The 27,186-nt window shown below is 42.1% G+C and overlaps 9 protein-coding genes across 9 annotated transcripts; 4 read left to right on the forward strand and 5 right to left on the reverse strand.

The window, feature by feature from the left end:
* Positions 1-12: 12 nt before the first annotated feature.
* Positions 13-2,320, reverse strand: SS1G_04860 (hypothetical protein; the record flags this gene model as incomplete). The annotated part of the gene is made up of 2 exons (XM_001593383.1): positions 13-2,192; positions 2,257-2,320. The coding sequence occupies 2 exons, from the start codon at positions 2,318-2,320 to the stop codon at positions 13-15; spliced, it is 2,244 nt and encodes a 747-aa protein (XP_001593433.1).
* A 2,862-nt stretch (positions 2,321-5,182) lies between these two features.
* Positions 5,183-6,387, forward strand: SS1G_04861 (hypothetical protein; the record flags this gene model as incomplete). The annotated part of the gene is made up of 6 exons (XM_001593384.1): positions 5,183-5,237; positions 5,594-5,662; positions 5,716-5,774; positions 5,829-5,945; positions 5,999-6,205; positions 6,262-6,387. The coding sequence occupies 6 exons, from the start codon at positions 5,183-5,185 to the stop codon at positions 6,385-6,387; spliced, it is 633 nt and encodes a 210-aa protein (XP_001593434.1).
* Positions 6,388-8,247: 1,860 nt separating this feature from the next.
* SS1G_04862 (hypothetical protein) lies at positions 8,248-10,681 on the reverse strand (the record flags this gene model as incomplete). The annotated part of the gene is made up of 4 exons (XM_001593385.1): positions 8,248-9,060; positions 9,159-9,642; positions 9,698-10,189; positions 10,275-10,681. 4 exons carry the CDS (start codon positions 10,679-10,681, stop codon positions 8,248-8,250), a joined length of 2,196 nt encoding a protein of 731 aa, XP_001593435.1.
* Positions 10,682-12,837: 2,156 nt separating this feature from the next.
* On the forward strand, positions 12,838-12,951 carry SS1G_04863 (predicted protein; the record flags this gene model as incomplete). The annotated part of the gene is made up of 1 exon (XM_001593386.1): positions 12,838-12,951. One exon carries the CDS (start codon positions 12,838-12,840, stop codon positions 12,949-12,951), a length of 114 nt encoding a protein of 37 aa, XP_001593436.1.
* A 642-nt stretch (positions 12,952-13,593) lies between these two features.
* On the reverse strand, positions 13,594-15,179 carry SS1G_04864 (hypothetical protein; the record flags this gene model as incomplete). The annotated part of the gene is made up of 5 exons (XM_001593387.1): positions 13,594-13,615; positions 13,710-14,300; positions 14,395-14,795; positions 14,861-14,965; positions 15,042-15,179. The coding sequence occupies 5 exons, from the start codon at positions 15,177-15,179 to the stop codon at positions 13,594-13,596; spliced, it is 1,257 nt and encodes a 418-aa protein (XP_001593437.1).
* Positions 15,180-19,039: 3,860 nt separating this feature from the next.
* Positions 19,040-19,351, reverse strand: SS1G_04865 (predicted protein; the record flags this gene model as incomplete). The annotated part of the gene is made up of 2 exons (XM_001593388.1): positions 19,040-19,212; positions 19,276-19,351. 2 exons carry the CDS (start codon positions 19,349-19,351, stop codon positions 19,040-19,042), a joined length of 249 nt encoding a protein of 82 aa, XP_001593438.1.
* Positions 19,352-20,392: 1,041 nt separating this feature from the next.
* Positions 20,393-20,632, reverse strand: SS1G_04866 (predicted protein; the record flags this gene model as incomplete). The annotated part of the gene is made up of 2 exons (XM_001593389.1): positions 20,393-20,484; positions 20,572-20,632. 2 exons carry the CDS (start codon positions 20,630-20,632, stop codon positions 20,393-20,395), a joined length of 153 nt encoding a protein of 50 aa, XP_001593439.1.
* Positions 20,633-21,776: 1,144 nt separating this feature from the next.
* On the forward strand, positions 21,777-22,802 carry SS1G_04867 (predicted protein; the record flags this gene model as incomplete). The annotated part of the gene is made up of 2 exons (XM_001593390.1): positions 21,777-22,108; positions 22,160-22,802. The coding sequence occupies 2 exons, from the start codon at positions 21,777-21,779 to the stop codon at positions 22,800-22,802; spliced, it is 975 nt and encodes a 324-aa protein (XP_001593440.1).
* Positions 22,803-23,982: 1,180 nt separating this feature from the next.
* Positions 23,983-26,883, forward strand: SS1G_04868 (hypothetical protein; the record flags this gene model as incomplete). The annotated part of the gene is made up of 1 exon (XM_001593391.1): positions 23,983-26,883. One exon carries the CDS (start codon positions 23,983-23,985, stop codon positions 26,881-26,883), a length of 2,901 nt encoding a protein of 966 aa, XP_001593441.1.
* Positions 26,884-27,186: the final 303 nt, after the last annotated feature.

Consider the following 27,186-nt stretch of genomic DNA (forward strand, 5'->3'; position numbering starts at 1 on the left):
TCGACGGCATGGTCAATGCAGTGTCCAAAGAGAAATTACTGGTAAGGTACCATTGGAAAGGTACTTTTCTCGCATTGGATACGAAGTCACCGAGTCCAGGTCATCCTCCATATTTGCAGTTGCACGTTCAGCTCTTGCTCTTTGAACATCCTCAAATAAAACATTGAGCTCTTCGTCGGATAAACCTGCGATTTTTTGATCAGTTCCTAAAATGGCCCCTGCCGCCTCGCGTCTCGCCAGTGACCAATCGGAAAGAGCACGCCCAGGCGCTGGAGAATCCGCTCGGCTACTGCCATCAAGATCGAGGTCGGAAATAGCTTTGCTGAATGTCCGATCATGAGCCGGTCGAGGGGTAGAAGAAGGCGAGAATTTGTCCCAATCTTTTATATTTTCCAGTTGATTGGCAGTAACTGAATGTCGTAGGAGGCTCTGTTCTGCACGCTCCGCTCGAGCTTCTGTTGGGTTGTTGAACCTGAAGATATGAAAATCACCAATAATAACCCTGTAACCACTTCTCAATCGAGTTGGCTTTTCCACTCTTTGCCCATTTACCATTACTGCTGCCCCTTCATTTGGCACAAGAGTTACCACATTATCAGCGCCATTCTCGAAAATGCAATGCTCGTGTAATACACGAGTACCATTCAGTCGGATTTCCGCAGCATGGGCTGCAGTGGAATCGACGTTGCCAACAGTAGTCATTCCAGGTTTGAGGTTGTAGACGAGACATTCTGCTAGAAGTGGATCATCCGACAAATTCACAAGATGGGGCATCTTCTTTGGTGTATGTAATCCAACAAAACCCTTTTCGATGCTGATACCCAATTCTTCCAGAGCAGCTTCTCGCTCTTTGTGAATTTCTTCAGTTTTTTGTAATTTTTCCTCCCAAGTCTGGTTGAGATCCGAGTAGAGTTTTTCGCTTTGATTGAGTTGTTCGGTAATTTCCGCTTTTGATACTTTTTTCACAGCACCATCCGATGAAACGATTGTGACCATTTGCTTCTCTAGAGGCGTACCCTCTGCGTAGATTTCATCCGCTGGACCTACGTCTCCACCGCCGCCGCCACCACCTGTCAATTTACCCCGCAGCTGAGCCAATTCTTCTTTCAACTCACGGATCATACGAGCATTCGCATCCTCGTTCACAACAGCGTGATTCTTGATTCTCTTTGCACTATCGGCATATCTCAAGGTACTCAGAGTTTCATCGAAATTTATATCTGCAGGACTAATGGCTGCAATCATAGCTGTCATACTATTTCCTCCCAGAGAATCCTTCAAAAGCCAAGTCAAAACACTGTCTCGGTATGGAACTTGGTTTCCCTTTCCCACTTTCTTCTTCTTTCCTTCAGATAAGTCGGCCAGCGCAGCAATTACCCTACCAAGTGTCGATAGAGATCTATTAATCTCAGCACCTTCTTTCAGTCGCGCTCCAGTTGCACCAGTAGAATTTGCTCGTTCGGAACCTGCCAAATCGACCAAACTAATTTTCGCAACCTTTTCCATTGCCATCTTTGTCTCCACATCCAAACGTTTCTGTGTTAGAGTTAGAGTGAAGACAGCATGACTTCTACTAGAAGTTTCATTCATGTTAGTAGCTGCGACTGTACGGGCTTTGTTTCCCTCGTCCATCAAGTTCTCAATCTCCTGAAAGCTGCTCACAACCAGTTTCGCCAAGTCTTCCACATATGGTCCAGTAGAGGGATGTTCTCGAACTTTTAGATTGCCTTTTGTCGATGGGTTTAGAAGATCTCGTACTCGCTCGTTGTAAATTTCCAGATATGATACCTCGACGGTGCATTTCAAATTCTTGTCCTTTTGCAATTCCCCTATCCTTTCGAACATATCCTGACAAATCTTCGGAATAACACCTGCGTCTTTCCCGTATCCCATCATCGAGTATGATTTTCCCGAACCCGTTTGACCGTATGCGAAGATGCAGTTGTTGTAACCCTGAAAGGCATTATCCAAAAGTGGTTTTCCCAAGTCCGTATGGAGATTGTCTTGCCCTGCGTAACTCGGATCATTCTTGTCGAAAGACCAGTATGAACGATCAAATGCGAAAACCTTCTGCCCCGTATCCGCCTTCCCACCCTTTGCATCTCTTGTCTTCGCCTCATGTCCTTCTGGTGGAGTGATGACCGTTTGCGCATCTTTCATTTGCACTATACATTTTGCTCCGCGCTCGATCTCTATCCCGAGGTAGGTATCAGTACTGACACGAGAATAGGGTTTGACAACATATCCACCGCATACCTCTGCTGTTAAACGGCCTACACCGCACAACGACTTTAATGTTTCCTCCACCACCAGGCGCCATGGTTGCAAATGTTCAACGGGTCCAGGTTGTCCTTTGGTGAAGTCCTCCTTTCACAGCCGTGATTTCCGACAGGTATTGCTTGGTTAGGGGATCGAGTACTGCGGTCGAATAGACAAATGTCCAATAAAATAATGAGGCTCAATTTGAGTCATCGAAAGAGAAAAGGATGTCGTTGAGTTGATCAGTGTATCGTGGTTATCATTGTTGTTGTCGTCTGACGTCGTTAATAGGAACTGCGGAATTATTTTCTTTTTTTAGGTTTCTTAGGAAATTTAGTAGCCGCCAATCTATGTATGTGAATGAAGGCTTGATAATGTATGCTTCTTGTAATAATGATACGGAAAATTTAGGAGTATTAGTTGAAGTAAGACAATAGGTACGGGGAATGAAATGAATGTTGTAAGTTTGAAGCTTATCAAGTTTAGAGATTGTACTGAATTTGGGAAATAATTCAGATGATGTGGCACAAGGTCTCAGGGAAACTGTCAGGAATATTTAATTAATGTTGACAGTCGCGTCGCCGGGGCAAAGCTCGCGACCCCTTGAATATGTTTAATAAATTCGAGGAAACAAGATGAGGAGGTCATCCTGTACGGAGTCAACCAACAAATTAGCAAATCAGTTGAGGTAACTGGGTAGAAGAGTGAATAGAGTGAAATCCATCGTGATATTAGTATTTTTCTCTGAATTTAATTGGTTCCGAAGCTCAAACTGGAAGTTTTTATAATGTTGAACGTTGAACGTTGAACTTCAAAGGTGCTGGTTGGCTGTACCGTATGTACCTCTGAACAGATGAACTGCTAGACGAGACTGTCTTTCAAAGCTCCACACCACAAGGAGCTGTCCATGATTACCAAACCTTTCCATCCATATCACCATACTCCTTCTGTACGTTCTCGATGTACTATTCTGGTATATTGATACGATTACGAATATTTACCAAAAAGAAAGGAAGTACCAGGTAGTTATCCTTTCCATGTATCGATATCGATATCATCAAACCGCATCTCGATCTCATCCTGAGAAACCTTCCACAGTGTGTTCTATTCCTTCGGCAACAACCCCTCTTTCGTTATGTTAATGGGTAAGCCTTAACCCTTGAACCATACCATTGAGCACGCTTACTTTGAAAATAGAGGAGTAGACTTATCTTATTCACTCAAAAGTACCTACTCTTCTACCGATCCCGTTTTGTTAGACAACTTTCACAATTCATGTGATATCCTCGAACCAATTCTCGCTGCTTCTGTTAGAGAAAGAAGTGTGTACTTACTACTCCATAATCATCCCCACCAGACCATGTAAGCACCGTTTTACTTCAAGACCCGAGGAATAGGGCAAATACCGGTAATGAATATATATCCCGCCAAGTAACCCCCTACTTGCAGTCTTACACTCGTATCTCTCGGGCGCAAATTGTGCAAAGTATGGGCATGTACGACCAAGATGTACGGAGCAAGATGTCAACCACTTCTTATCATGGGGAGTGTGACGAACAGTTGTCGCTGTCAAGAATGGGATGTGAGATATGGGATACCAAAGCGTCGGGGAACCTATCAAAAGAAGCCGGTTGTGTTAGAGATTAGATATGTTGTGATCCGTAACCCCAGATGTACCTGCCCGTCATGATCATCAAGGGTCTTTAATATATGTGTACCTAGGGAATCATGGAGAATGCGATGTGAATGGAACATGAGTATGTGCCTAAGGTAATATGGACAATTGATGTTGCTGTATTCGAGACATGTCAGTGAGGTTTATATATTTAGACACCCAGCAGTGCGACGAGGTATGTTACAATGCATCATCTTTGATCCAATTGATGAATGTCATGAAATGCATCTTTCGATGTTGAAAGTTGGTGTAAGCTGTGCTGATGGATTCAAGCTGTTGTTGATCGGTATATTCGGCAGGTATCTTTCAATAGGATGTGTCTTCAATTCATGAATTGATTCTATCGCCACCTTTAAAGTACACACATACATAGATGGATAGATACTGTCTGTACCGTACTTTTCCTCACGGGAAATTTTTAAGGTTACTTTGCGCCCCGGACCAAACGGACCCTTACATGATGGAGATGGAAGCACCGATAACTGTGATGTACATGATACTCTGCTGTGGTATTTCGGTATTGCAATCGGTATCAAAGTTCCAGAGTATACGGTACTGCGGTCGATCGGTACTCAATGGAAGAAGTAGCTACCTAGTACTTTGACCGCTCTTCCTAAAATTGTAAGATAAAATCAATGGAAAGCCCTATTCGATTGTTTCCAAAATATCCTCATGCATATTAATAATAACTAACCCCTCTCAGCCCCTCGATCAATTTCATCTCAAGACTCACTCTGATTCGCTGACCCCAAACTTTTCCAAAATACCTGCCCCACAAAACCTCAAGCGCCACTACGTCGCGCACATTTGAAAAGGTTACAGCCGAGAAAAAAAATATAAGGTTACTAGGGACATTAATGGAAGAAGCTTTGGTAGATTTTGGTATTTGCTGCTTTCCAACCTTACACCAAGATTTCATCTTTTTCTTGAGAAATTCTTTGACTCGATAAAATCTCTTCAACCTCAAAATACTCCAGAGACTTTGCTATTTCAATCTCTCAATCATCACTCTCTCAAGACAACTTCATCCATTCTATCAATCAAATCTGTAAGCTATTGTTTGTGGCATTGTTTATTACATTGTCAATTACCTGCTCGTTCAACCCCACTTCATCCCACTTCGACCTTGAAATCCCTTCAAATATATCTATCAATTCAGTCATCCACCCTCAATATTACCTTGATAGATGGAAAAAGACTAACCGGGTACTCAATCACTCACAGAAATCACAAAACTTTCCAGTCATAATGGATTCTTTCGGAGCTCAACAAGGTGGTGGTGGTGGACGTGGATGCTTCACCTGTGAGTTGCATCAGATCCTTTTATCTTCATTTCACAAAACAAACACTTCCGTCTTCATACAAATTCGACTTTTTAGCTCCCGAATCAGAGCAGGAGTATGATAATAACTACAAGGCTCAATACCTTCGCCGGATCCTGTTCCAATATCATCATCTACTTGGAAACTTGTGCATAATGTTTTGGACTTGAATCAAACGCACAATCCTTTCAACCGAAAACTCTGCAACTAAATTTCTGCATCAACAAACAATGCATGAAAGAATGTCTGCCTCGAGCTACCATTGCATATCATCTTCGGCACAACACACCAAGATGAATAGATTCAATTCTAGAATTCAAGCTGATATAATCTCTAGGCGGAAACGAAGGTCACCAAGCCCGTGAATGCCCAAGCCGTGGACCAGCCAAGTGCTACAACTGCGACAGTAAGATATTACTCTTATGCCAACAATATGACAGCATATTAACATACATTCAGACCCAGGCCATTTGAGCCGTGACTGCCCAGAGGGACCAAAGGAGAAGGTCTGCTACAGAGTAAGTCTACTTTCGCAAACTTCATCGAAGAAAACTTATTAATACTCTTTCAAGTGCGGTACTTCCGGACACATCTCCAAGGACTGCTCTAACCCACCAACTGAGGGTGCTGGCCGTGGTGGTGGATACGGTGGCGGATACGGAGGTGGTGGTGGACAACAATGCTACAAGGTAAGGTTCCCACTCTGAGTATATGATCTGTTCCTAACTTTCTACTTTTACAGTGCTCCAAGATTGGCCACATCGCCCGTAACTGCCCAGAGGCTGGTGGCTATGGTGGAAACCAGGGTTACGGAGGTAACCAAGGTGGTTACGGTGGTGGATTCGGTGGCGGTGCCCGTCAAGGAAGCCAAACCTGCTTCTCATGTGGCGGTTACGGACATCTTTCCCGTGACTGCACCCAAGGTCAAAAGTGCTACAACTGTGGTGAAGTAAGTTGACTCTACATACAACATTCATTCAACTAGTATACTCACAAAACTTTTAGGTTGGTCACTTATCCCGTGACTGCAGCCAAGAGACCTCTGAGGCTCGTCGATGCTACGAATGTAAGCAAGAGGGTCACGAGAAGCTTGATTGCCCTTTGAGAAAGAAGGCTTTCGGCCAAGAATAAATTAAGTGCTTGACGCACGGCACATGAATTACATTGAGGGTGACCATTTTACGCATCTACGGTCAGAAGCTACGACGAAATGATAATACCCCGGAGGGATTTTTCGAAGCCAAGTAATCTGATTCGATGATTACGAAAGCGACAACTTCTTTGTATAATTGTACCGACTTACGCGACACTCAAAAATATGTCGCCTTTTCGTTCTTCTATTTCCTTTTGAAAAAAAAAAATACCTACTCCTCTTTTGGAGTCTTATGTTGCGTTGCTTCATATCTGAGTTTTAGAGTTTGGCCTTTGCTATCACACTTTTCTATCGGCACGGATGGATTCAAAAAAAAAAAGTCATATCACTCATGTTATTTGCGGGTTTTCTAATTTATTTGCGAAGGATGAAGTTTCGAGGATGATTGATGCTAGATTCTCCACACAATTTCCATGATGTAAAAGGAAAGAAAGGAGATTTATGGATTGAAGGAGATGCTGGAGCATATGATTCATGCGGCTACGGACTTGAGTTATGGAGATTGGTATCGATGGATAAAGATATCTGGTGGGCACTGTCATAGGACACTGGAGAAGCATGCATGTGAGCGGTCGGATAAAGTAAAGTGCTTGAGACCAAGAACAAGATTAAGGAATGAATTAAGATATTCGAAGGGAATTTTATTGTGTGAATTTGGTATATTTGGTGAAGTTGTGATTTATGTTGTGATTGAATTTGATTGTAGCAGCTTAAATGGGATCTTCTCTCATTCCCTTTTTCTACCCCACCCCTATCCTCAACTCAACTCATACACAGTATTACTAATTTTCAATACAACAATCCTCTTTTCCCATACACCACTTGCAAACCTCCTCTCATTTCTTTCCTTATTATCATCCATATCCATCCATCTCTCTAGCGATCCTGTCAAAATCCTTTAGTGAGTTTTAACAAAGATCAAATATTATCTCAACATCCTAATGACTTGTATTTATATTTATATCTATATTCATTCCTATAGACAAACGCTCAATGAGAATTCTTTAAATTTGAAATTTTAAATCTATATTTCAGATTTCTTGTTTGAATTGTATAATTAGATATAATTAGATGGACTTTTAATAGTATTGATTATTATAATTTATTCTAATAATGAAGAGAAGATTTTTTTTTTTTTTAAAAAAAAAACTTTTAAGTAAGACGTAATTATAAAAAGCGTCCTATTATATTCTCATCTATTTATTTATTTATTTCTAACTAACCTACTCTTCGAACTGGCGATACACATCGAGAGAAAGCTCTATCTATCTATCTATCTGTTTATCTGTCTGTCTACTGTTGCTTTGTGCTTTATATGTATAATGTAATGTATAGTGTATAATGTGAGTGATGTTTAGCATGATTCATTCTTCCTTCCTTCCTTTCATCGTATTGTATCGTTGTAATTTGTATCATCGTATTATTCTTTCTCAATAGTATAATCACCCACTCACCCACCGATTGACTGACATGATATGACATGAAATGACATGATCATATTCTTGTATCCCAAGGCCATAATATATATGTATAATATCTGCGCTGTTGTATGTAGTTGCAGTTTGATCGTTCCTCCTGAATCGGTTCATTCCAAGAGCTTTCCTTTGAAATGCCGTGGCAAACAAAGTGTAGTTGATGATAAGATTTGATGATGATGCAAGTAAACAAGTAAACAAGTAAATAAACCGTCCCGATCGATCGAAATAGCAAAACTCCATGATAAAATAAAATAAAATAAAATGAGTATCCCCAAATTCATGCACCTGTACCATCGTCATCATCATCATCGCCATCAAGAGCCAACCCACTAGTTCTCGCATGCACTGCAAAGCGACCCCCTAAACAGTAAATCTCCTCTCATCCCTAACCTCCACATCCATAACCCTCATCCCCCTAGCCCTCCCAATTCCATTTCCAATCCCCGTTCCCCCCTCCACCACACCCCCACCCTCCATCTTCTCCTCCCCCCAAGCATCCTCATCCTCATCCCTAATCTTCCTCTCCTCCTTACACTTCCTACACACCTCAAACATATCCCCACTGCTACTTTCCCAATGACACTGACTACCCCTACGATTTTTCCAAAAAGCTGCTCTCGGTCTATTTTCCCAGCTCCATCTGGGGAGTCGGAGGAGTCCTTGCGCGATGTCGTTCATTGTCATTGCTCTTGGGAGATTATTGGGATCGTAGCGTGGAGGAGTATTATTTACTCGTTCGCTGCTGTGTGAGGGGTAGATGTGTTCGGTGAGGTTGAGAGGGTTGGTACGGTGGAGGTTGAGCTGGGGGAATAAAGTGTCGTAGTGTGATTGAGATGGAGGTGGAGGTGGAGCTCGGTTTACGATCATACTATTGTTGAGTTCGGGTGTTGTGGTTGTTGTGGGGTAAGTACCTGGGGATGTATTGTCTTTTGTGCGTGTTTTGATGCGCATAAATGGGATGCTGGTAAGACCGATGGCGGCGAATATGATGGAGCAGATGTAGACACGTCGATATGGGATAGTTGGGTCTTTGATACTGTCTTTGGTGGATGTGGCAGTGCTGAATACGGCAGATGTGATGGCTAGACCGATGGATATAGAGAGTCTGTATGCGGTTTGGATGATTCCGACACCGAGGGAGGCTTGAGTTGGCATCTGCTTATTTGCATAGAGCTACATTTGTTAGGTTGCATTGACGGACGTGAGGTGATTGGATGGGGGGAGTATGGGCAAAGATAGTGGGTCGGTGGACTAGAGAGGGTAAGACTTACATTTGCGACGATGAATTGGAAATCCGCACCAATAACTGTGATTACAAGCGCTGGAAAAAGAAACATCCAATATGATGTATCTTCTTTAATAAACAGTAACAAAATTGCCCCCGCGAGATACATTGCAGAGCCGATACCCATCACTATGGTACCATGTACCTTTTGGACAAGCCATTGACCCAAGAAACTCCAAAATACTCCTGCTACCGCTTGAGGTAACATACGAGCAGCAATTTGTAGGGGCGTATACTTTTGTACATCTTGCATGTATAATGCAATCCAGAATTCATTTGTGATGAAAGACATGTATCCGAATCCCATACAGATAACACATAGAGTAAAGTTGCCATTGCGCCAGACGGAGAGATCGAGAAGAGGATTTTCGTAGAAATATTCCCAGGTGATGAAGCCGAGGATGAAAAATACGCCAAATACAAGTAAGAGAACAACATGTACTGATAACCAGCCGCTTTGAGGCCCTTCTCTGTAGATTCATTAGTGGTAGTCGCGAGGGACATCATTTATGATCGAATACTTACGTCAATCCTGCGGATATTAAAGCCACAGCTAAAACAATGAATAGGGAACCAGCATAATCGAATCTACGAACTGCTTCTGCTCTATTCCCTAATCTTGCAATTACTGGCACCGTCCAAAAAGCAAGTATAACCATGAGGAAGAAGAAGATGGCCATGACGATGAAACTCGCTCTCCATCCATAGTATTTGACGGCGAGACCTGATGAAACACTCCCTAGAATGAAACCAACTGGATTGCCAGTCCCCAAAGCTCCACATGCCATATTTCTTCGACGTCCTTCTGAATAAGCGGCGAAGAGGATACCGAGGGCTGGGGGAGCGATTGCTGCAGTGCATAATCCAAGAAAACCGCAGATGACGATTAGCTCGATGGGTCCTGGACTCCAGGCGGCGATGAGAGAAAAAGCACTCATGAATAGTAATCCAATAAGTAGTTGTATCTTTCGACCGAGCTCATCGGCTACTTTACCGAAAAACAACATAAATGAACCGCTACCAAGTCTACTTTATTGTTAGTACCAAGCATTTAAACAACCTTTGTGAACTTGGAGAATTATAGATTTAGGTGGAAATTTACCCTACTGCAGCTGCTATCCAAGTCACCTGTGAGGCGGTCGCATTAATATCTTTCCCAATCGTGTTAGTCATGATAAGGATAACACCTTGGATGACGGTTGTGGACGATGACGCCAGCATGACTGTAAATACGAAAGCCCATTCCTGGGCCCAGTTTGAAAAATGTGAAGGTCGAGCATTTGCGTCGTGGTCGGTCATAACTTGTAGCCCTTTTGCTTCGAGATCGCATTCTTTGGCAGTCGGGGAGTAGGCGGAGGAGTTTGTGTTGAGGTGATAGGCGTTGGCATCGATTAGCCTCGGATGTACATAGCGGATTCGTTCCTGAGGAAGATGGGCCGTGGGAGGGAAATTTTCAACAAGAGCAGGAAGCTCCGTGAGGTTCTTTTTGATATCGAGAGCTCTTGCCATTGCTGTCGGCATTCAGTGACGGTTGTACTTGCTTCTTCGACAATGACGAATCCTATACTGATGGGATGGAAAAGGTTATATCAGAAAGTCAGAGAGTTTTTCTTGTCCTTTGCTGCTTCCAGTACCGTGAGGTAGGTGTCTTACACAACGTCCTTTGTGATGGTCTAGACAAATTTGTAAAGATTGACCTTAAGTTGACGAGAAAACTCTGCGACAATTTGCTGGAGATGCTATTGAATATCTTGATCCACTTCCAAACCGTACAAATAGTCTAGATTTGCGTCTCAATATCAGAAGACCGAAATCGGGAAATAATTTTTTTCGACGAGGTCAGATGAGATGAGGAATTTTCGGTCAAGATTTGGAGTGTAAAAGTAGGATGCCGACAAAGACAAAGATTTTGCTATTGCGTCGCCAATGATCTCTAGGTCGGGCTTTGATATTTTCCGTTTACGTTCTCAAGGAATATTGATAATGATAAGAAATATAAGATTTCAAGCCGGCCAGCGGTAAGTTCTTGTTGAATCTGGTTTTATTGTTAGGGGATAGTGACTGAGGTGATTTCCTCGCCGAGATGTTCAAGCAAGAGGTTGTTGGCGACGATTCAAATTCGCGCTCCACAAATCCCTTCCTCTATCCAACTTCCTTGTTTAAATAATGCAGCTGATTCAAAAGAAGCCCCGTTCACACAATCAACAAGGAGGATTCACTTCACCCTCCGAGTTCGCTGCATGTTTCCGACAAAATTTCCAACTGTAAAGATGATGTTTGAAATAGGCTTGAGTTTCTCGAGACTGGTAGTTTTTGTTGAAGAGAGAGCGACCAAGTCAACAGGCAAGTGCACTCCCAAATTCGCTGATGCAGATTCGTGGCTGGTTATTTTATTGAAGGAAGGATCTTTCTCAAAGTGAAAAAAAACTTAGATTTTTTAACAAGAGACTTTTCCTGAGAAAATTTTAATTCTATGGTCGAATCCTGCGAGTGAATGACGAAATCCCCAACAGCAAACTAAATTTGAGATACTAAATGGCTTTTGGGTTTTTAAATAGTAGAGATAGATGAATCAAATAAAACTTTTATTTGAACGGAACGGGACATGACTCCCAGATATTGACATGGTGATTCACCAAAGGTTTGCATCATTACAGCGAAAATATTCGACATTTGGTGAAGGTGATGGAACAATAGTCTTGCTATGAGTGCATGGATGGACGATACTTCTTATATCGCATCACCAAGTGATTGATGCTTTGAATTGGTCTATTTCTGGGAGCATATTCTAAGATTGCCACTTGAGGGTAGGATAGATCATGTAGCTATCACTTAAAGATACCTCGAGAGGATCATGCCATCACCGCACCATAGGGATCTTGCTGAATGTTTAGCTTTGGCGGTAACAATGACTAAATGGCTCTATTCTTCCGGACAAAGTGAAAAGCACCAAATAATCAATGTTTCGTCCTTCAGCTCGAGGGAATTATTATTGGTACACCTCACCATCTGTGGCTGGAATCAAGTGCTAAGAAACACTCGTTCTAGCTTTGAAATCATCCCTTTGATTCCTTATCCTTTAAGGGGCATAATTTTTGGCAAAAGGAGGCTATATCATCTCCCAGGAGAAAGTCAAAAAACATGTTGATATGTAGTTATGCAGGTAAGATCTTATGTTTATTGAACTTAGTATGTGTGAAATTGTCAACGTTCAACTTTCGGGAATTCTTCGGGTCGGAGCTTGAAGGAAGTTTTTCCCGGCACTGGTGACATCCCAGTTATTCAAGGTTCTCTACAAAGATCACCACTGCTTCAAAAATCAAATGCTATCCCCAATTTCATGTATCAATATAAATTGTCATCACACATAAAGCAACCATGTATACCAGTGTGCTATGCTGCGAATCCAGCCTTCTTAGTCGTCTGAATGTTTATCACCTCCACACCTGCAATGATGGTTATAATCAAACACCCATGAGGAATGATATTGGAAGTAATCTATCTTACTTCGATTGGTGTTATTAGTACTTTCCCGCAAGGTTGGAAAAGTCCAAAAAGACCTCGGGAAGTACTATCATCTTCGCAAGGTTATAAAAGCATGTTGGTGTTGTCTCTCTCTAATCTCCCATTTTTGGAAATGTTAATTATATCTGTCTCTTCTCAACATGGTGGCTTGGTATGGGTTGATGAGAGAAGGAGACCTTGGCTTGAGAATATTAGTTGAAGATAACAGGAATCCACGTAAAAAAGTTACTGCTATATCTTCATCTAGCTTATAAAACGAAGAAGTTAGGAAAGCGAGTGCTTTTTATGTGGCTTCCCAGCCCTTTGGTACTTGTAAGTTGGGTATCATTGCGGTACATTTGATGTATATTATGATTACTTTATAATAGACTGCAAAACTCTACATGTATATAGATATACTGCCTAAGTTCTCATGCGTTTTGACCTACGTCTTCCTGCCTCATAATAACAAGTACCAGTAGGTATTGTCAAATCTCAAGGGGTATTTCAAACCCTAATGTTTATCCTATTACCCTAAATCTGGCAAGGCTTTCCACACCTGTCCCTTTTCATTCCTGTCTTCCGTCCACCTGACAAGATGTTATAAGAAGTTGGGGAGCGATTGATCTTCTTGCCCGTTCAGCCCATTTGTTTCTCCAACGGAATATATGGTAGAATGGACTTCCAAGTATGCTATCATGCCGAGGTCTGGATCATCATATGATCTTCGAGCCCCCATCGGTTGTTGTTGTACTGTATTGAGTTGACTCTCAAAATATGGCAGATTATCTGCTGTGCAGACCTCCCGTGTAGTATCTGATATGTCTATATTGGTTGAGGCTCGTGCGTTGCTCCATACTATTTCAGATATTCAGAAATATTGATTCATCCGAACAGCTCCACTTTTAATCATGCCGTCATTTGAGCATGAGGAAACCACTATAACCTCTTATCACTCGATTTAGTCTTCATAGGCTCGAAACAGCTTCACAAAGGTGAATTAGGTTCAATCACTTTCGAATTCCTGATGTACTGGCTCTCCCTCATACAAAACCCGACATGCGAAGGCGAAAGCGTTGATGGCGAATCCAATCTCGGCGAGAGAGATCTTGGCGTAAAGACCAATGGTGGAAGACGTTGACATGGTCCTAGAGAAGTATGCGTAGAAATCGCGGTTTCATTATCTAACCCCTCAGATCTTGAGCTATTCCCCGAATTATCTTCATAGAAAGTCATTGACGTATCTCTCCTCGCTTTATTATCGCCCCCGTCATCCAAATGGATATCGATCGTCTGCGAACTTTCTCCTGTCCAGGCTCGAGACCTTTTCTCGGATTGTATTTGGGCATTATTTCCCAATTCCAAATCATCTGACGTTTCTATTCTTGCTGCTAGATTTGTGGGGATATTCAACTCTGGTGGTTTGGGTATTGCTACGTCTCGAATATGATTGGGGAAGAGTTTACGAAGGATTGGTCGAAGTGTAGCGAGACATGCGGCAAAGATAGCGATTCCGGGTTCGACGGTTGACCAAACAGCAAGTGAGATAGTGTTGAAGAGAAAATCTTCCTTTTCTATGATGTTTGGCACAGTTTTGATTCGGATTAAGGTTGATGTACTGGCACTGCGTGGAAATGAGGTATTAGTTTGCTGACCATAGAACAATGATTGAGAAGGAAGGATACATAATCAGGAACTGAAGAACGAAAGGTACTTACATAGTACCACAGAGCACAATCATACCAACGATGACCCTCAGTCCCACGGGTATCTGCACACCCCAAATCATAACAATGGGTAACAACGCCAAGGCCCAGTCACTACCCGCACTGATAATACAATGCAAATACGTCCCACCCAGTATAACTGCATCCGGCAAACAACTCCCCGTTTCCACAGAAGATTTCGTAGCAAATCGCTCCCAGACAAATTTAACAGGCCAGCATTGCACGACTGCGCAGCAGAGATACGTAAGGCTGAAGATGATTACTATCCACATGATGCATTTTACCGAGAGCCGCTGCCACGGGGAGATGAGGATGCGTAGGTAGAACAGGGCAATAGAAGTCTTTATTGCGGTCATTGAGACGATGTACAACAATTCGCCGAGATACCAAAACTGTTTATAGGATTAGTAAGTTTCCGAGATACGAGGTAGTTTCATCGATGAGGAAAAGAGCTCACCCGGATTCCATTAATGAAATCGACCTCTTTCAGGTCTTGCTGATGTCTTCCAGTCCCATAATGTAGACCTGTCAATACAGTGCCTATGTAACTTGTATAAACAGCCTATTATTATTAACTCTTCATTAGCCACCATTATCACCTTGAAATGAAAGACGAGATGTTTACCCACCAAGCTCACAAGCATCAGCCAATCATCCCACCCCATAATCTTCTGCATGAAATACCTTGTATAGGTCCGCAGCGCAACACCAATAAATGCCAAAGGGTAGCATACATAAACAGCAACGTATAGCTGCCATGCACGACTTTCCCCCATCTTGAATTAAACTCTTATTATTCGTTATTTCGCTTGCGTTCACAATATCGGATTGCAAAAATTCTTTGCGCCCCACAAACACGTAAGGAATTATGCCAGGTACAGATATATATGGACGTCTCTTCCTGAAGAGAGTCGCCATCCTGAAATCCCAATTGTGCATCAAGAACGAGAGGTTCGTGCGAATGTATTTGATCAGCACTAAAGCATGAACTGATGCGTAGATCGTATAGTCCGAATTCTAACAAACTATATTATTGCGCTTGTGTAGTTTACCAATTGCGTGGGATGAACATCATAGAGCTTCGAAGTTTTGTACCTTCTATCCCGCGAATGACCAAGCCGCGCACCGAGCATTGCTTCAAAGCGTTCGAGGAGCTACGAAGCCACGTTTTTTAAATCTGGGGTCTTTCATAGAGTGGTTTGCCGATCATGAGAGGGAATATTGATCCGAAGCTTTTTTAGGGTGTATGCCAAGGCTTTATGAGGAAAGCGCCTTTAAGTGGGTAAATTCCCTGTTATGGTGACAGCCGGAACATCTTGGCGGGCAAACAGATTTGAGGGCTTTTGGCTATTGGGTTTTCTTTTGGTCTCGGTTGTGGAAAGTTCCGAAGGCGTCGTAATAATTTCATATTCGAGAATTATTTGTATGCTTGCAATTGGAGGCGAATTGCAGATTGCATCAAAGTGTTTTGGAGGATACATTGAAGTACGAAAGTATGATGTGTTGAGTTGTATTGGAAGAGGAGAATAGAAACATTGTTCAAATAATAAAGTCAAATACTTCGACTTTTCTAAGTCATGAATTATGAATAAAGGTGGAAGGTGACCGGAGATGTTTAATAAAGGGGTATGTCGCTTCTGAGGACAAACATCTGTGATTGGGACTTGGGATCCACTTTTAGGATAACTACACCAAATTTGAGGTTAATCAGCATACGGCACATCTTCTAATACATTGGGAGGCATAGTTACTCATCAAAGGCAAAGCTCATTTCATATTAGCGTATGTGGATGCAACAAAAGAATCGGTAATAATGATGGGAGATGTGTAAAAGAGGGATGTCAAAAAGAATCAAAGCTCCCGCCATTGTGAGATAAAACTTTGCTTGGAAGTATTTTCAGGGAAGCGCTGGAACTTTTAAAAAGTGAGTAGGCAGCATGTTGCAAATTGTGAAGTTTGTGGGAATAAGCTAACACGGGAATGATGGGTGGTAACCATCCTCTAGCGAATAGATATCACGAACACTGCTTCTATTTCTTATGTCGCGTGTGAAAAAGCGGTGGAAGGAGAGCCACTAGAGTGAAGTAGAGAGTAAATGGCCCAAAAATCAATAAATAAGAAGGCTATTGCCCTCACTGAAGTTGTGTTACACGTCATAAAGCGGTGGGATGAATTATGGTATCACGGCGAAGGAGTTGTGCCCTCTGTTACAGGATGATGGCCCACTGGCAGGATGTAGCTTTGCATTTTGTTCTCAAATGTTGCAGTCATAAAGTTGTAGGATGTTCCTCGGCTGATCTGTTCGGCAGAAAGAGGGTTTATAGTAATGAGATGTGTGGCAGAAGGCCTAGGAGAACACTTATCAATTAATGATGAAAGCTCCTGCACCTAAGGACCTTATTCCATATAAAAATAGCGCTTTATGCCGGTTATTCCTTCTGGCCGTCAAAGCTTTAATGAAGCGCTTAACTTTATTTCTGTGCTAGTCTCTTGCCTTATTTACGTTGTTGATTGTGGGGGATAGCTCTTCTCTTGTATCCTTCGACGATTCTATTAATTCTCATCATTAAAGTTTGAAGACAAATAGAAAGTATGCTATGATATCCTGCAGTTAGTTTAAAGCCGGTGATTAGATCGAGAGAAAATTGAATTTATTTGTAAACGTATCCTAAGTAATCTTTGAAATTGCTTCAGAAAATTGCGAATAGCCTCAACCTTAACAAAGAAGTGGTCATATGCGCACATTAGTATCATCAATCCGTCTCGTTTTTGCATTGTTAATAACTTGAAAAACTTCATTTGGCTGCCTGTCATATCTTAAAACCTTACGTTTCGAAACTAATCGTGATATTCATACCTCAAGTTGAGGATGAGATGTGATGTTCCCTAACTTACGTAGTCGTAAAGACGCAATTAAAAGGCTGATTCTAACTCAAATATGATTATACCAAACACAATAATGTATTATCCCGACTTGGCTACCTCATAATCAGGTTATTCTGCCGAAAATAGAGAATATTTTCTGGTAGATAGGCTGCTCTTAATTTGATTGAATTCACAAGGCTCTTCTCAACGTCCAAGCTCATCTCGGCGTTCTCCCTAAACTTGAACTCCGTTCCCTCTTCATGATTTCAATGATTAATTCATACATTGTAAGACCTAGCGATCAGAATCATTTTAATATAAAGTCATACCTCAATATCAAGAGAAGTATCTCTTAAAGTAGTTGTCAGATGGCAATACCTCTCAAGTATCCAAAAATCTATTATCCGACTTGGAATTGGCTGGAAGAAAGAGCTAAAAGAAACAATGCCATAGAAATGGCATATCATATGGTGTGAAATGGTCATCCCATGGATTATTCACCAAGGTATTTTCATGAGGTTTTTTGTTACTACCACATGGAATTTAAATTCATCGCAAGTCTTCCATCTTAAAAAGTCTAAATACATTATTTACGGAGGGCATCATCTTTAATCTTCGTTCATTGCTGGATGACTGCAACTCACGTGACGTGTATTTCACACACATTATATTCTCAAGGTCTTAGGTTGCATATCTATACTTCACGTGTATTCACTTGACTTTTAGATCTGTAAGGCTCCTCTTCTGCTATCGATCAAGGTGCTCTGATTTTTACTAAATGATAAATGTTGCACATCTGAGTTGAATACCACATGTGAAGGAACTATCTGATGTAATAGCCAAGTGTTCCACAGCTCAACATAAAAAACGGCGGAGTATCTCCCCGTAAGTTGAAAGTAACATTTTTCCATATACACATCTCATTTATCTCCAAGCCCATTGCTATTACTTTCATCTTGTTAAACCTTGTGGAGCTCAAGCTCCGCATCAAATACAAATACATGAGCCAGTCCTTGATCTTTCTTTTACTTTCGATTGATGACGTAGTACTGGAAAAATATCGAATGAGCCTGCAGAAGCCATTTAGACACTGCTTCTAACTTATCTCTGCTTTAGTTTATCTAGCTCCTAATCAACGTGTGATATAATCGTTGCTGGTCTTTTGTATGTTGTATAACTGAACTTCTACTCTCTGCGATTAAGCATCTGTCGAAGGATAATACAATGAATCAATACATGACTAATCAACTCATGTCAAGCTACTGTCTCATTTCTTACTTGAATTTAACATTGTACCACCTTCCTTTTACCCTGTGGTTACGTATCTGATATCCCTGTGTTTAAAGCAATCTATCTACAAAGCCCATAATTTTCCGTTGCATATATATAAATTAAGATTAGATCGAAATACCAGCTCTAAGGCTTCATTTTTATTATTTAATTCCGCCGTTACGTCAAATGCTATTTGCATCCACTTTTTGCTGCCCATGGTCTCGGATTATGGATTTTGTACTAGAATAGCTATCCCTACAAAAGACGAGATACATCTTGGCTCCCTATTTGTACATCGTAGATTCTGCCTTGTATTGAGCAGGCTTAATTTCTCTTCCAAGACTGTTCAATCAATGCCATTGTTTACTCTTGAATTGAATGCAGCCGCTAGTTCTTTCGGTTTGTTATCAAAAATCCATTTTAATATACCACTATTGGTTGGTATTTGATGATAGAAGCCCTGAACCTCCACCCAGTCAAAATATGGATGTTAACTTGCCTAACTAAGGCTTTGGTGGATCCTGAATGGACGAGTAATGAAAAATAATTCCGCAATTTTGCACATCTCACTTTCTAGCGCTGCGCATTTTTGCTCCAGCTGTCCATGATAGGTGATACAGATCACGCCATATTTCTTGAACTTCTCATCCAAATATTCTGTGTTGGAAACTCCTAGCTAATGCGTGCATTCACCGACTTTAATATTTTTCCTGTTTAGGTTGCATATCTAAAGACCTCGTGGCTTGAGCATGAGCCAATCAATCTGGACTGCTCTACTTTGTTGCCGATCTAAACTCTTAGGCTTCACCATTTTGGGGTTGCTGATTGGAAAAGTTTGCCTTTAGGGTCATATATTCACTATTGTTTCCAGGATCCAAAGGTCTAACTTTCCGCCTCTTCCGAGTTGTAGACTTTCATCTTTCAAATCCATTTCATTGCCACCATTGTGGTAACTGCTCTTACTAAAGGGGCAAAATCCTCATTACAAATAAACCATCTGAAATTTTCTTTGTACTACTACTATGGTAAATCTTATCTGGAAAGCATTTAAGGATTCACTGGTTGGCTGGTTCAACCAAATAGAGTTCCAATCAGTAACAATCAAAGAATTCCTTACTTTTGTTATAAAAAATCATGTAAACAATAAAGATCTATCATGAACGTTACTAGTTCACCTCATGAGTTTAGCTACATTATTAAGGATATCCTTCATCAGGGGCTCGAAGCGACATTACGCGACCAAGCTTTCTTCCCCACTGGTCCTACTAGCACCTCCACTTTTGAGAAAACTTCATTGCAACAATGAACAACAATGCTATAATGTCATATTTGCAAATTGGAGTTGTATTGATGGGAAATTTTGAATACGATTCCAAAAGAGGTAGTTTATAACACGTTAATTTTGACGCTTTCCGCCAATTTTGGGCAGAGGGGGGAAACACAGAAAATTATGCAGTTTTACCCGAGCGGATTCAACTAACTTTCCATAATAGTTTGACTATCTTACAGATTTTCTTGTTTTAATTTTTGAAAACTATTGACTGCAAGTGTATTATGTTATCCAGCCTATCACAGGGTCCTCAAACGTGATTGTGGTTAGCTAACATCTGTCGGCTGTAAGTTCTTTGCCAACACTCTCCTACCGTATCTTCCTAATCGATACTGGCTTTCTGTCCCCACTCAGAACCAGCACGAGACAAAATAGGTTTACACGCGTTGAAAATCCGAATCCGCGAAGTCATTTCAAAATTCAGTGAAGCAATATCCATACTTTAGATTTTAATCTAGTAGTAATTCAATGACCTATTTTGCGAGCGGCAAATGGATCTTTGGAAATACTAATCACCTACCATTAATTCCGAATCTGTGCGGGGTCTACATCCGTTGGAACATCAACAGACGACGACCCCGTTGATGTATACCGAAATTCTCCCTGAGGCAGAGCTACAGATACACATCATAGGCTCTAATTATTTATGGAATTCCTTTCGAGTTTAGTGTAGATTACTGTGATGGAAAGCTCACACTTACTTAGTACACAAAAGCACGCTGTGCCTCCTCCGCAGATTTTCTTTTTGCGGCATTTGTGCATGGTTAGAAGACTGAACTGTTTTGGACAAATGATTTTGCATATAAAGCATCGTAGTGAAAGATCTTGCTTGACCTTTTCAGATTAGTTGTAAGGTTTCATCTAATCTGCATGAAAAGGTCTGGAACCTGTGACATTTTTGCGTGGCCGAACGGCCGGCGTCAGAAAAAGTGATAGTCTCAGGTAAGAGTGCTGCACATCTTAAGAAAATTCTTAACCAGATGGGTGAAATGGAAAGGAAATCTTCAAAGCAATTTCCAAGTACAGAATTGCCGCTTAGATTCTGGTCTGTTCAGGCCTTGCATGGACTGAGACAAACAACAAACCATCGCAAAACGAGTTTATTAGAAAGACGAAATCAACATCTTCATCTATGGACCAGATGTCGGGGCTTTTGTGTCAAATTTATTTTAGGGCTGCATAAAATCCTTCTTGTTGGTGTTTGAAGTTTGGTGGTGTGCGGCGAGACTTGGCGCAGCAACTTTTCGGACAAACACCAGATTTTCGCGAGGAAGCACGACCACAATTCCTTCAGGGGCGTGTATTGCTGGTTTGAGAGGCGTAGAGATTTAGTAAATTCAGATGTAACTACCGACACTCAGAAGGAAGTAAGACTAAAAAAACATTAATTGTTGCAGATATCTCAAAGTAATGGGGCCAGTTATTAGATTTTCAACCCACCAAAAACGGTGCAAGACAGCCAAAATCTGTAGGATTGCGGCTGAGCCCTCCGTATAAACTTATCAATGTCATGCTAATCAGAGTAACCTTGAAGGAACGGCTACTACAAAATATCGCATACCATGAAGAAGGTATATCACCTGAACCTTATTTCTCTTTCCACCAGTCGCATCATGTAGTCAGCTGCAGTTACGAAAGTCTCCCAAAAAACACATGCATCAAAGGATCAGCACACCCTTCAAGCATAGTAGCCTTTTCAAGGCGCCCCGTGTTGTTGTTCTTCCATGCTAATATTGTCAGACAACAATAACGGAAAAGTTCGTCACGGCACTTGAAAATGCTTCATTTGTATGCAGCTACTTCCGCGCGTTACATGCGCTTAATTTTTCTTTTTAATTTTCTTCAATCAACGCTCTGAAGAGATTTCCTTTCAAAAGATACATTTATGATATCAGCTTTTTAAACAATGCCTGAGAAACTGAGGGTAATTGAACCACCAATTCCTATACCACCAGAAGCTGGTCTTGAGGTGTCGCGTCACAGGCCTATCAGCCACCAGGATGGGTTGCAGGTGGACTGGGAGGCGCAGAAGAAATATGAGAATGCACTAATGCAGCCTGAGATTGTGGCGGAGCTGGAGGGAAATGGACAATTTTCAAGATACTACCGCGAAATACTAGGAGTGAGGGTCATATGGTTCTGGGTAATTGTAATGATGGTTGCTGCACTTCTTGCTGCTGGAATTGGAGGTGGTATTGCAGGAGGAATGAAGAGCAGGAACAAAAACAATGATCTGAAGTAAGCAGACTTTAAATTCTGGAGAAACTATAATTAACGTGTAGATACCAGGCAAAATCAATCGCAGTCAACTCTAGCGGTCACAAACGTAACTTCGCCGTGTCAAACCGATCCATACTCGAATAATACAATAGTTCAAGCTACTCCGGGCATGGATATGAAACCCACAAACTTCCGACTATTTTGCAATCGAACTTTCAATGTAGATTCCACTAGAATGCTTCAGCGTTTCGCGGTGCCTAATACCGTGGCAGATTTGGGTGGTTGTATGGAGGCTTGTCTAGACTACAACGCAGGAAATGGGACTGAAAGCAGTAATCAAGGCTCGTATGATATATGTTACGCTGTCACGATCAGTAAGAATGAGACGAGCGCTCAGGAATGGTGCAGGTTATTTGCAGCGAGTGGATGGGGGACTGATGAAGTAGGAACAGATTGTGCTGTCAATCTGTCGCCGCTGAGTCTAGTAAGCAGTAGTACTCTCACTGCTGAAATTAGCGGTACGCGTTCTTCTACTACTTCCACACTTTCTTCTACTGGACCACTTATCGAGGCTGAAGAGATATGCACGACAAATGGGCTGGCGATGACTGTAATTATAGCAACTAGCTTGCTCCATATTGTCCCTGTCTCATCCGTTATGATCGGAAGCCAAATCTTTACAGCGGCCCCACCAGTATCAACTCCCAAATAATCAGTACACACTGGGACAACAATTTCATTATCTTTCGTGGGTGTACATAATAGGGGAATGTAAAATGAAGTTAATGCATACCTTAAACTTCAAGGTAAATTGTATTTCAACTGGTAATGCAGCATTGGTGCCAATTTCTATGACTCAAAGCATCACATAATAATCAAGGCTATTAAATAAACCAAGAAAGCACGGAACCACGAACTACGTGAAGCGATGCAATACATATTGAAAGCCAGAGAAAGCAAACTAACTTTAGCTCAATCTATTATATGCGCAGTATATAAGGCTCGGAGGAGGTAGATATTGATGTTGGAACTTCAAAAGGATCCGATCTCGCTTCAAGACCTGGGCTCCCACTGATTGCATTTGCACCGAGAGGCATTAATTTTTAATCACAGTGCAAAGTATTCCGCTTCATTCTTTCAATATATTAGAGCCATGGGAACACCGAGGGGCCCCGCAGCCTTCGAGAGGCTGAGCCCAGGTTTGTAGCCTTGAAGCCCAGCTAACCTAATGACGCATTGCAGCTACCGCGGCCAACACACGGTCAAGTGGGGCATGGGTTATTAGGGACGATATATAAGGCCGATTCCTTCAGTTAAAGCTAGCAAACCAGAGAAATTAGGATTCCGGCAACAAGGACCCGTAAAGTGTTTCTTCGGCGAGCAATACAGCCAGCTTGTCCATACCATCCCTAGGAGGTAACTAACTCATCATACCTCAGAAGCTAAATTCGAGCAGTATAATGGTTTTATTGAAAGACAACTCAGATTTCAAGCTAATTAGGAGCAGAGCAAGTCTCTGCTTAGGATTTTATTAAGACCTTACATCGCATTGGTGAACATGGTCGAACGACGATAATACTTGAGGTAAGGTGTAGAATGCTATTTGAAGGCGTATTATCTTCACGTAAGCTTTTTTTTTAATAAATGAAGAGGAAGAAAACTTGTTCGAATTGTGCCTGAGTGATTTTATAATAGATGTCTGTTTGCTGCGAGTGAATTTCGGTAATGTCGGGAGTTGTCGGAAGTGAAGATGATTTCTGCCGAACCCGAGTTCCGGCAGCCGCGTCAAAAGTAAATTGACGTCAAAGTGAATCCAGACGCGACGCGCCACTTCAACAGTTCACCTCACAGAACAGCCGTGATGAACGCAGAATTCATCACTAAGGGCAGAAATGGAGCAATGGGAAATTGGTAGACGCGAATTGTTTGAGCAATTGGAAAAGGTCTGCAACAACATCGAGCAAAATCTCAGCAATGGTAATCCCATCCCTCCGAACGAATTAAGCTTGTTTACTGATCGTGCTGGACTGGCAGAACTTGTCGATGGTGACAATACGATAATTCGCAAGGATGAATTAAAGAGTTTAAGATCAAAAGTGAAATCCTTTGAAACCGGCAATAAAAAACAGGCTGCTCAGGCCGGCTCAGACGATGATGCGCTGCTGGAGAAGGGCCTTAAAATAAAGCTTCTAGAAGAGGACATTTCAAGACTCAAAGAGGAGCTCCGATCAAATCGAGATGCAGCTACTAGAGCTGACAAACTTGGCGAAGAGAATAGGCTTCTCACGGAGGAGCTGAAGAAGTATCGGAATGTAACTTCACGGGTAGAAGATCTTGAGGAGCAAAACAAAAAGCTGTCGATGGAACTAAGCAATGCGGCCATACGAGCAAGAGATGCCGAGCTTTCTAGTACCGACAATAAAAGGCCGAGTTCCTTTGACAACGGTCAACTATCTTCAGAGGGCCGGGAATTGAATTATAAGAAACTCTTGAATGATCACAAACGTGTCAAGGAGCAATGGTCGATACAGAAAGAAAGAGCAGACAAACTTGCCGAAATACTGCGGGAAAAGAAGGCGAAATCACGTCAATCGGGAGTGTGGAATAACGAGCAAAATACACCATTTACAAACAAAGCTGATCAATATATTGCACAAGCACAAGAAATTGGGAAATTAAGGTCAGGTTCACGAGAATTAGGAAGCAATATTACCATGGCTAGAAATATTTTGCGGAGTGACCCCGGAGGTATCGTTCTGGCTGCTCCACCATCTGAAGTCCTTTTAATGAGTCCTACAAAAGATGCCCAAGCAAATAAGACTCGACAATATGATCCGGATGATTTTGAGCCTGAGAAAGGTGACTATGAGGAAGCGAATCATGAATCTCCCCAGCTTCCAAGACATGTGTACAAATCTCAGCGTGTAATCAGTGTCGAAGACGACGCTCGGTTGTTACCTATAGAACCTCAGCATTCAAGTTCTACGCAAGATCCCGAGTCCTCCCCATCTGGTGACAGGGAGAGTGATATCGCAAGGGAGCCAAACATGGAGATACCCAAGATGCAATCATCCAGCGACACCCCAGAATTCATATATACCCGCTCGGTTGGGAAGAGGAAAAGGAACGAACATGAATCACAAAACACGCCTGTGCCTAAGGTCAAGGTAGAGCATATTGACTCAAGTAGTCCTATCATTTCTAGGACACTTCATGCAAGTGAAAGCCTCGATTTGGACGACATTGGCAACAAGGTTGTTACACCAAGAAAGCGCCGTCGAGTATTTGTGCCATTTACAGAGGACGTGGAGAACGAGGTTGAGAATGAAATGAGCGATGAGATGTTATTTGGTGACAGTATGGATGAGAGAAACCAAGCTCTTACACCTGTCACAATCGAGCAGCCAAGGAGGCCAATGATTACGCCAGTGAGTAAGAGAGGCAAAAGCTCAGTCAGCAAGCCATTGCGACCACTCAGTACCAATCGTATCCTTCCAAACACAGCGGATACCAAGCTTCCTGCCAAACGTCAACGAAAGTCAAATGCTGTGGTTCGAGGAGTGGAGGAAATACTTGAGGATGGGGAGTCAATTAGCCCCGCAAAATCTCCTGCTTCTGTGAAAAAGGAACGTATTCATTCCACCGATCTCCTCGATAATCTGCTTTCAAGCTCACCACCAACAAAGAGAACGGCCTATCCAACACCGCAATCAGCAGTTCCAGAAGTACGATCGGTAATACTCTCACCATCAAAGCTGTCAACAGAGATAACTATGTCGCGGTTTGATGAAAGAGAATTTTCAGAAAGTACACCATGCTTCCCAAAGCATCGTCATGACCATCTGCAAGATGCTACTCCGGTACGGGGATCAAGAGCGGCTGTAAGCGATGAGGGACGCGAAGCCAGCAAAACTGTCAATCGTCCTCGAAGTGGTACCAGGAAAGAGACTCCGAAGCTGGAAAGAAGAGAATCTGTGAGCGACGAAGGGGATGAAACCGTCAAGAGACCTACAAGCCGTCCTCAAGCTGGCATTATGAGGGAAATTTCCCAACCACCAATAAGAGCTTCCAGGCGAGGCTTAACTACATCTGTCGAGCTGTCTCCAAAACGAGCAACAAAAGTATCTCGGGAATCAATTAGGTCACCTACCAAATCTACTCCAAAGGTGAGGTTGGGAGTTTCCATGCCACCGACTACAACGAGCAGAAGACCAAGAAGAGGAAAGAAGCAGGACCTTGATTCGGATGACCCCGAACAAGAGCCATATAGATCACGACCCGTAACCATGTTGAGACTAGATCATTTCAAAATTAATCCCAACTTCAATCAAGGTTATGAGTATGCATACTCAGAGGTAGTTCGTGGTAAGGATCGCCAATGTCTTCCGGGCTGTGTTAGAGAAGAATGTTGTGGAAAACAATTTGGCGCCTTAGCGCAAGCTCTCTACCAGGCGAGAGAAGATCCTACAACTTCACAAAAGAAAGAGGAAGACAATCTTCTAGAAGGGTACCTAGGCGACAACAAACACAAGATTTGGACCATGCAAAAACAAGAAAGGAAGGAAGTTTTAGCACAAGCTAGAAAGTGGAAGTTATCGAATACAATGGGGAAGCACCGATCTGTTGTTCCACGGAGAAGCACGCCCCCTGGATTCTGGGAGGCTGATTTTCCTAACACACAAGAAGACGAAGCATTAAAGACAAGACAAAAAGAAGTAGAACGAGAAAAGGTAGCTGAAAGATATGCTGAAGCTATGAGGCCAGGCGGTGCGTGGTTGTTTAAAGATGAGTAATGATTCTAGAAGCAATTTTGTCATGGGTACGAGGAGCACATATGGGCGGGTATGGGTGTTTGCTAGGAGTATAGATATACAAGATACCATTATAGCGTTATTTGATTGTCATGGCTACTGTTGTTAGCAAGCCGGTTGGGAGTAGCATTAGCAGCATCGTACTGTATGGGTCTAGCGTCAATAGTAATAGAGCCATGAAGAAAGTAAAGATAGTTTCATTTGTGTTGTCTGCTTTGCATAGATGCATTGTGATGACTTAAGCATTCACGATGCCCCTCATGCATATGATTAAGAGAACCTTTC

Source organism: Sclerotinia sclerotiorum, genomic scaffold (genome assembly GCF_000146945.2).
Source record: "Sclerotinia sclerotiorum 1980 UF-70 scaffold_6 genomic scaffold, whole genome shotgun sequence".
In the NCBI taxonomy this organism is placed as follows: domain Eukaryota; kingdom Fungi; phylum Ascomycota; class Leotiomycetes; order Helotiales; family Sclerotiniaceae; genus Sclerotinia; species Sclerotinia sclerotiorum.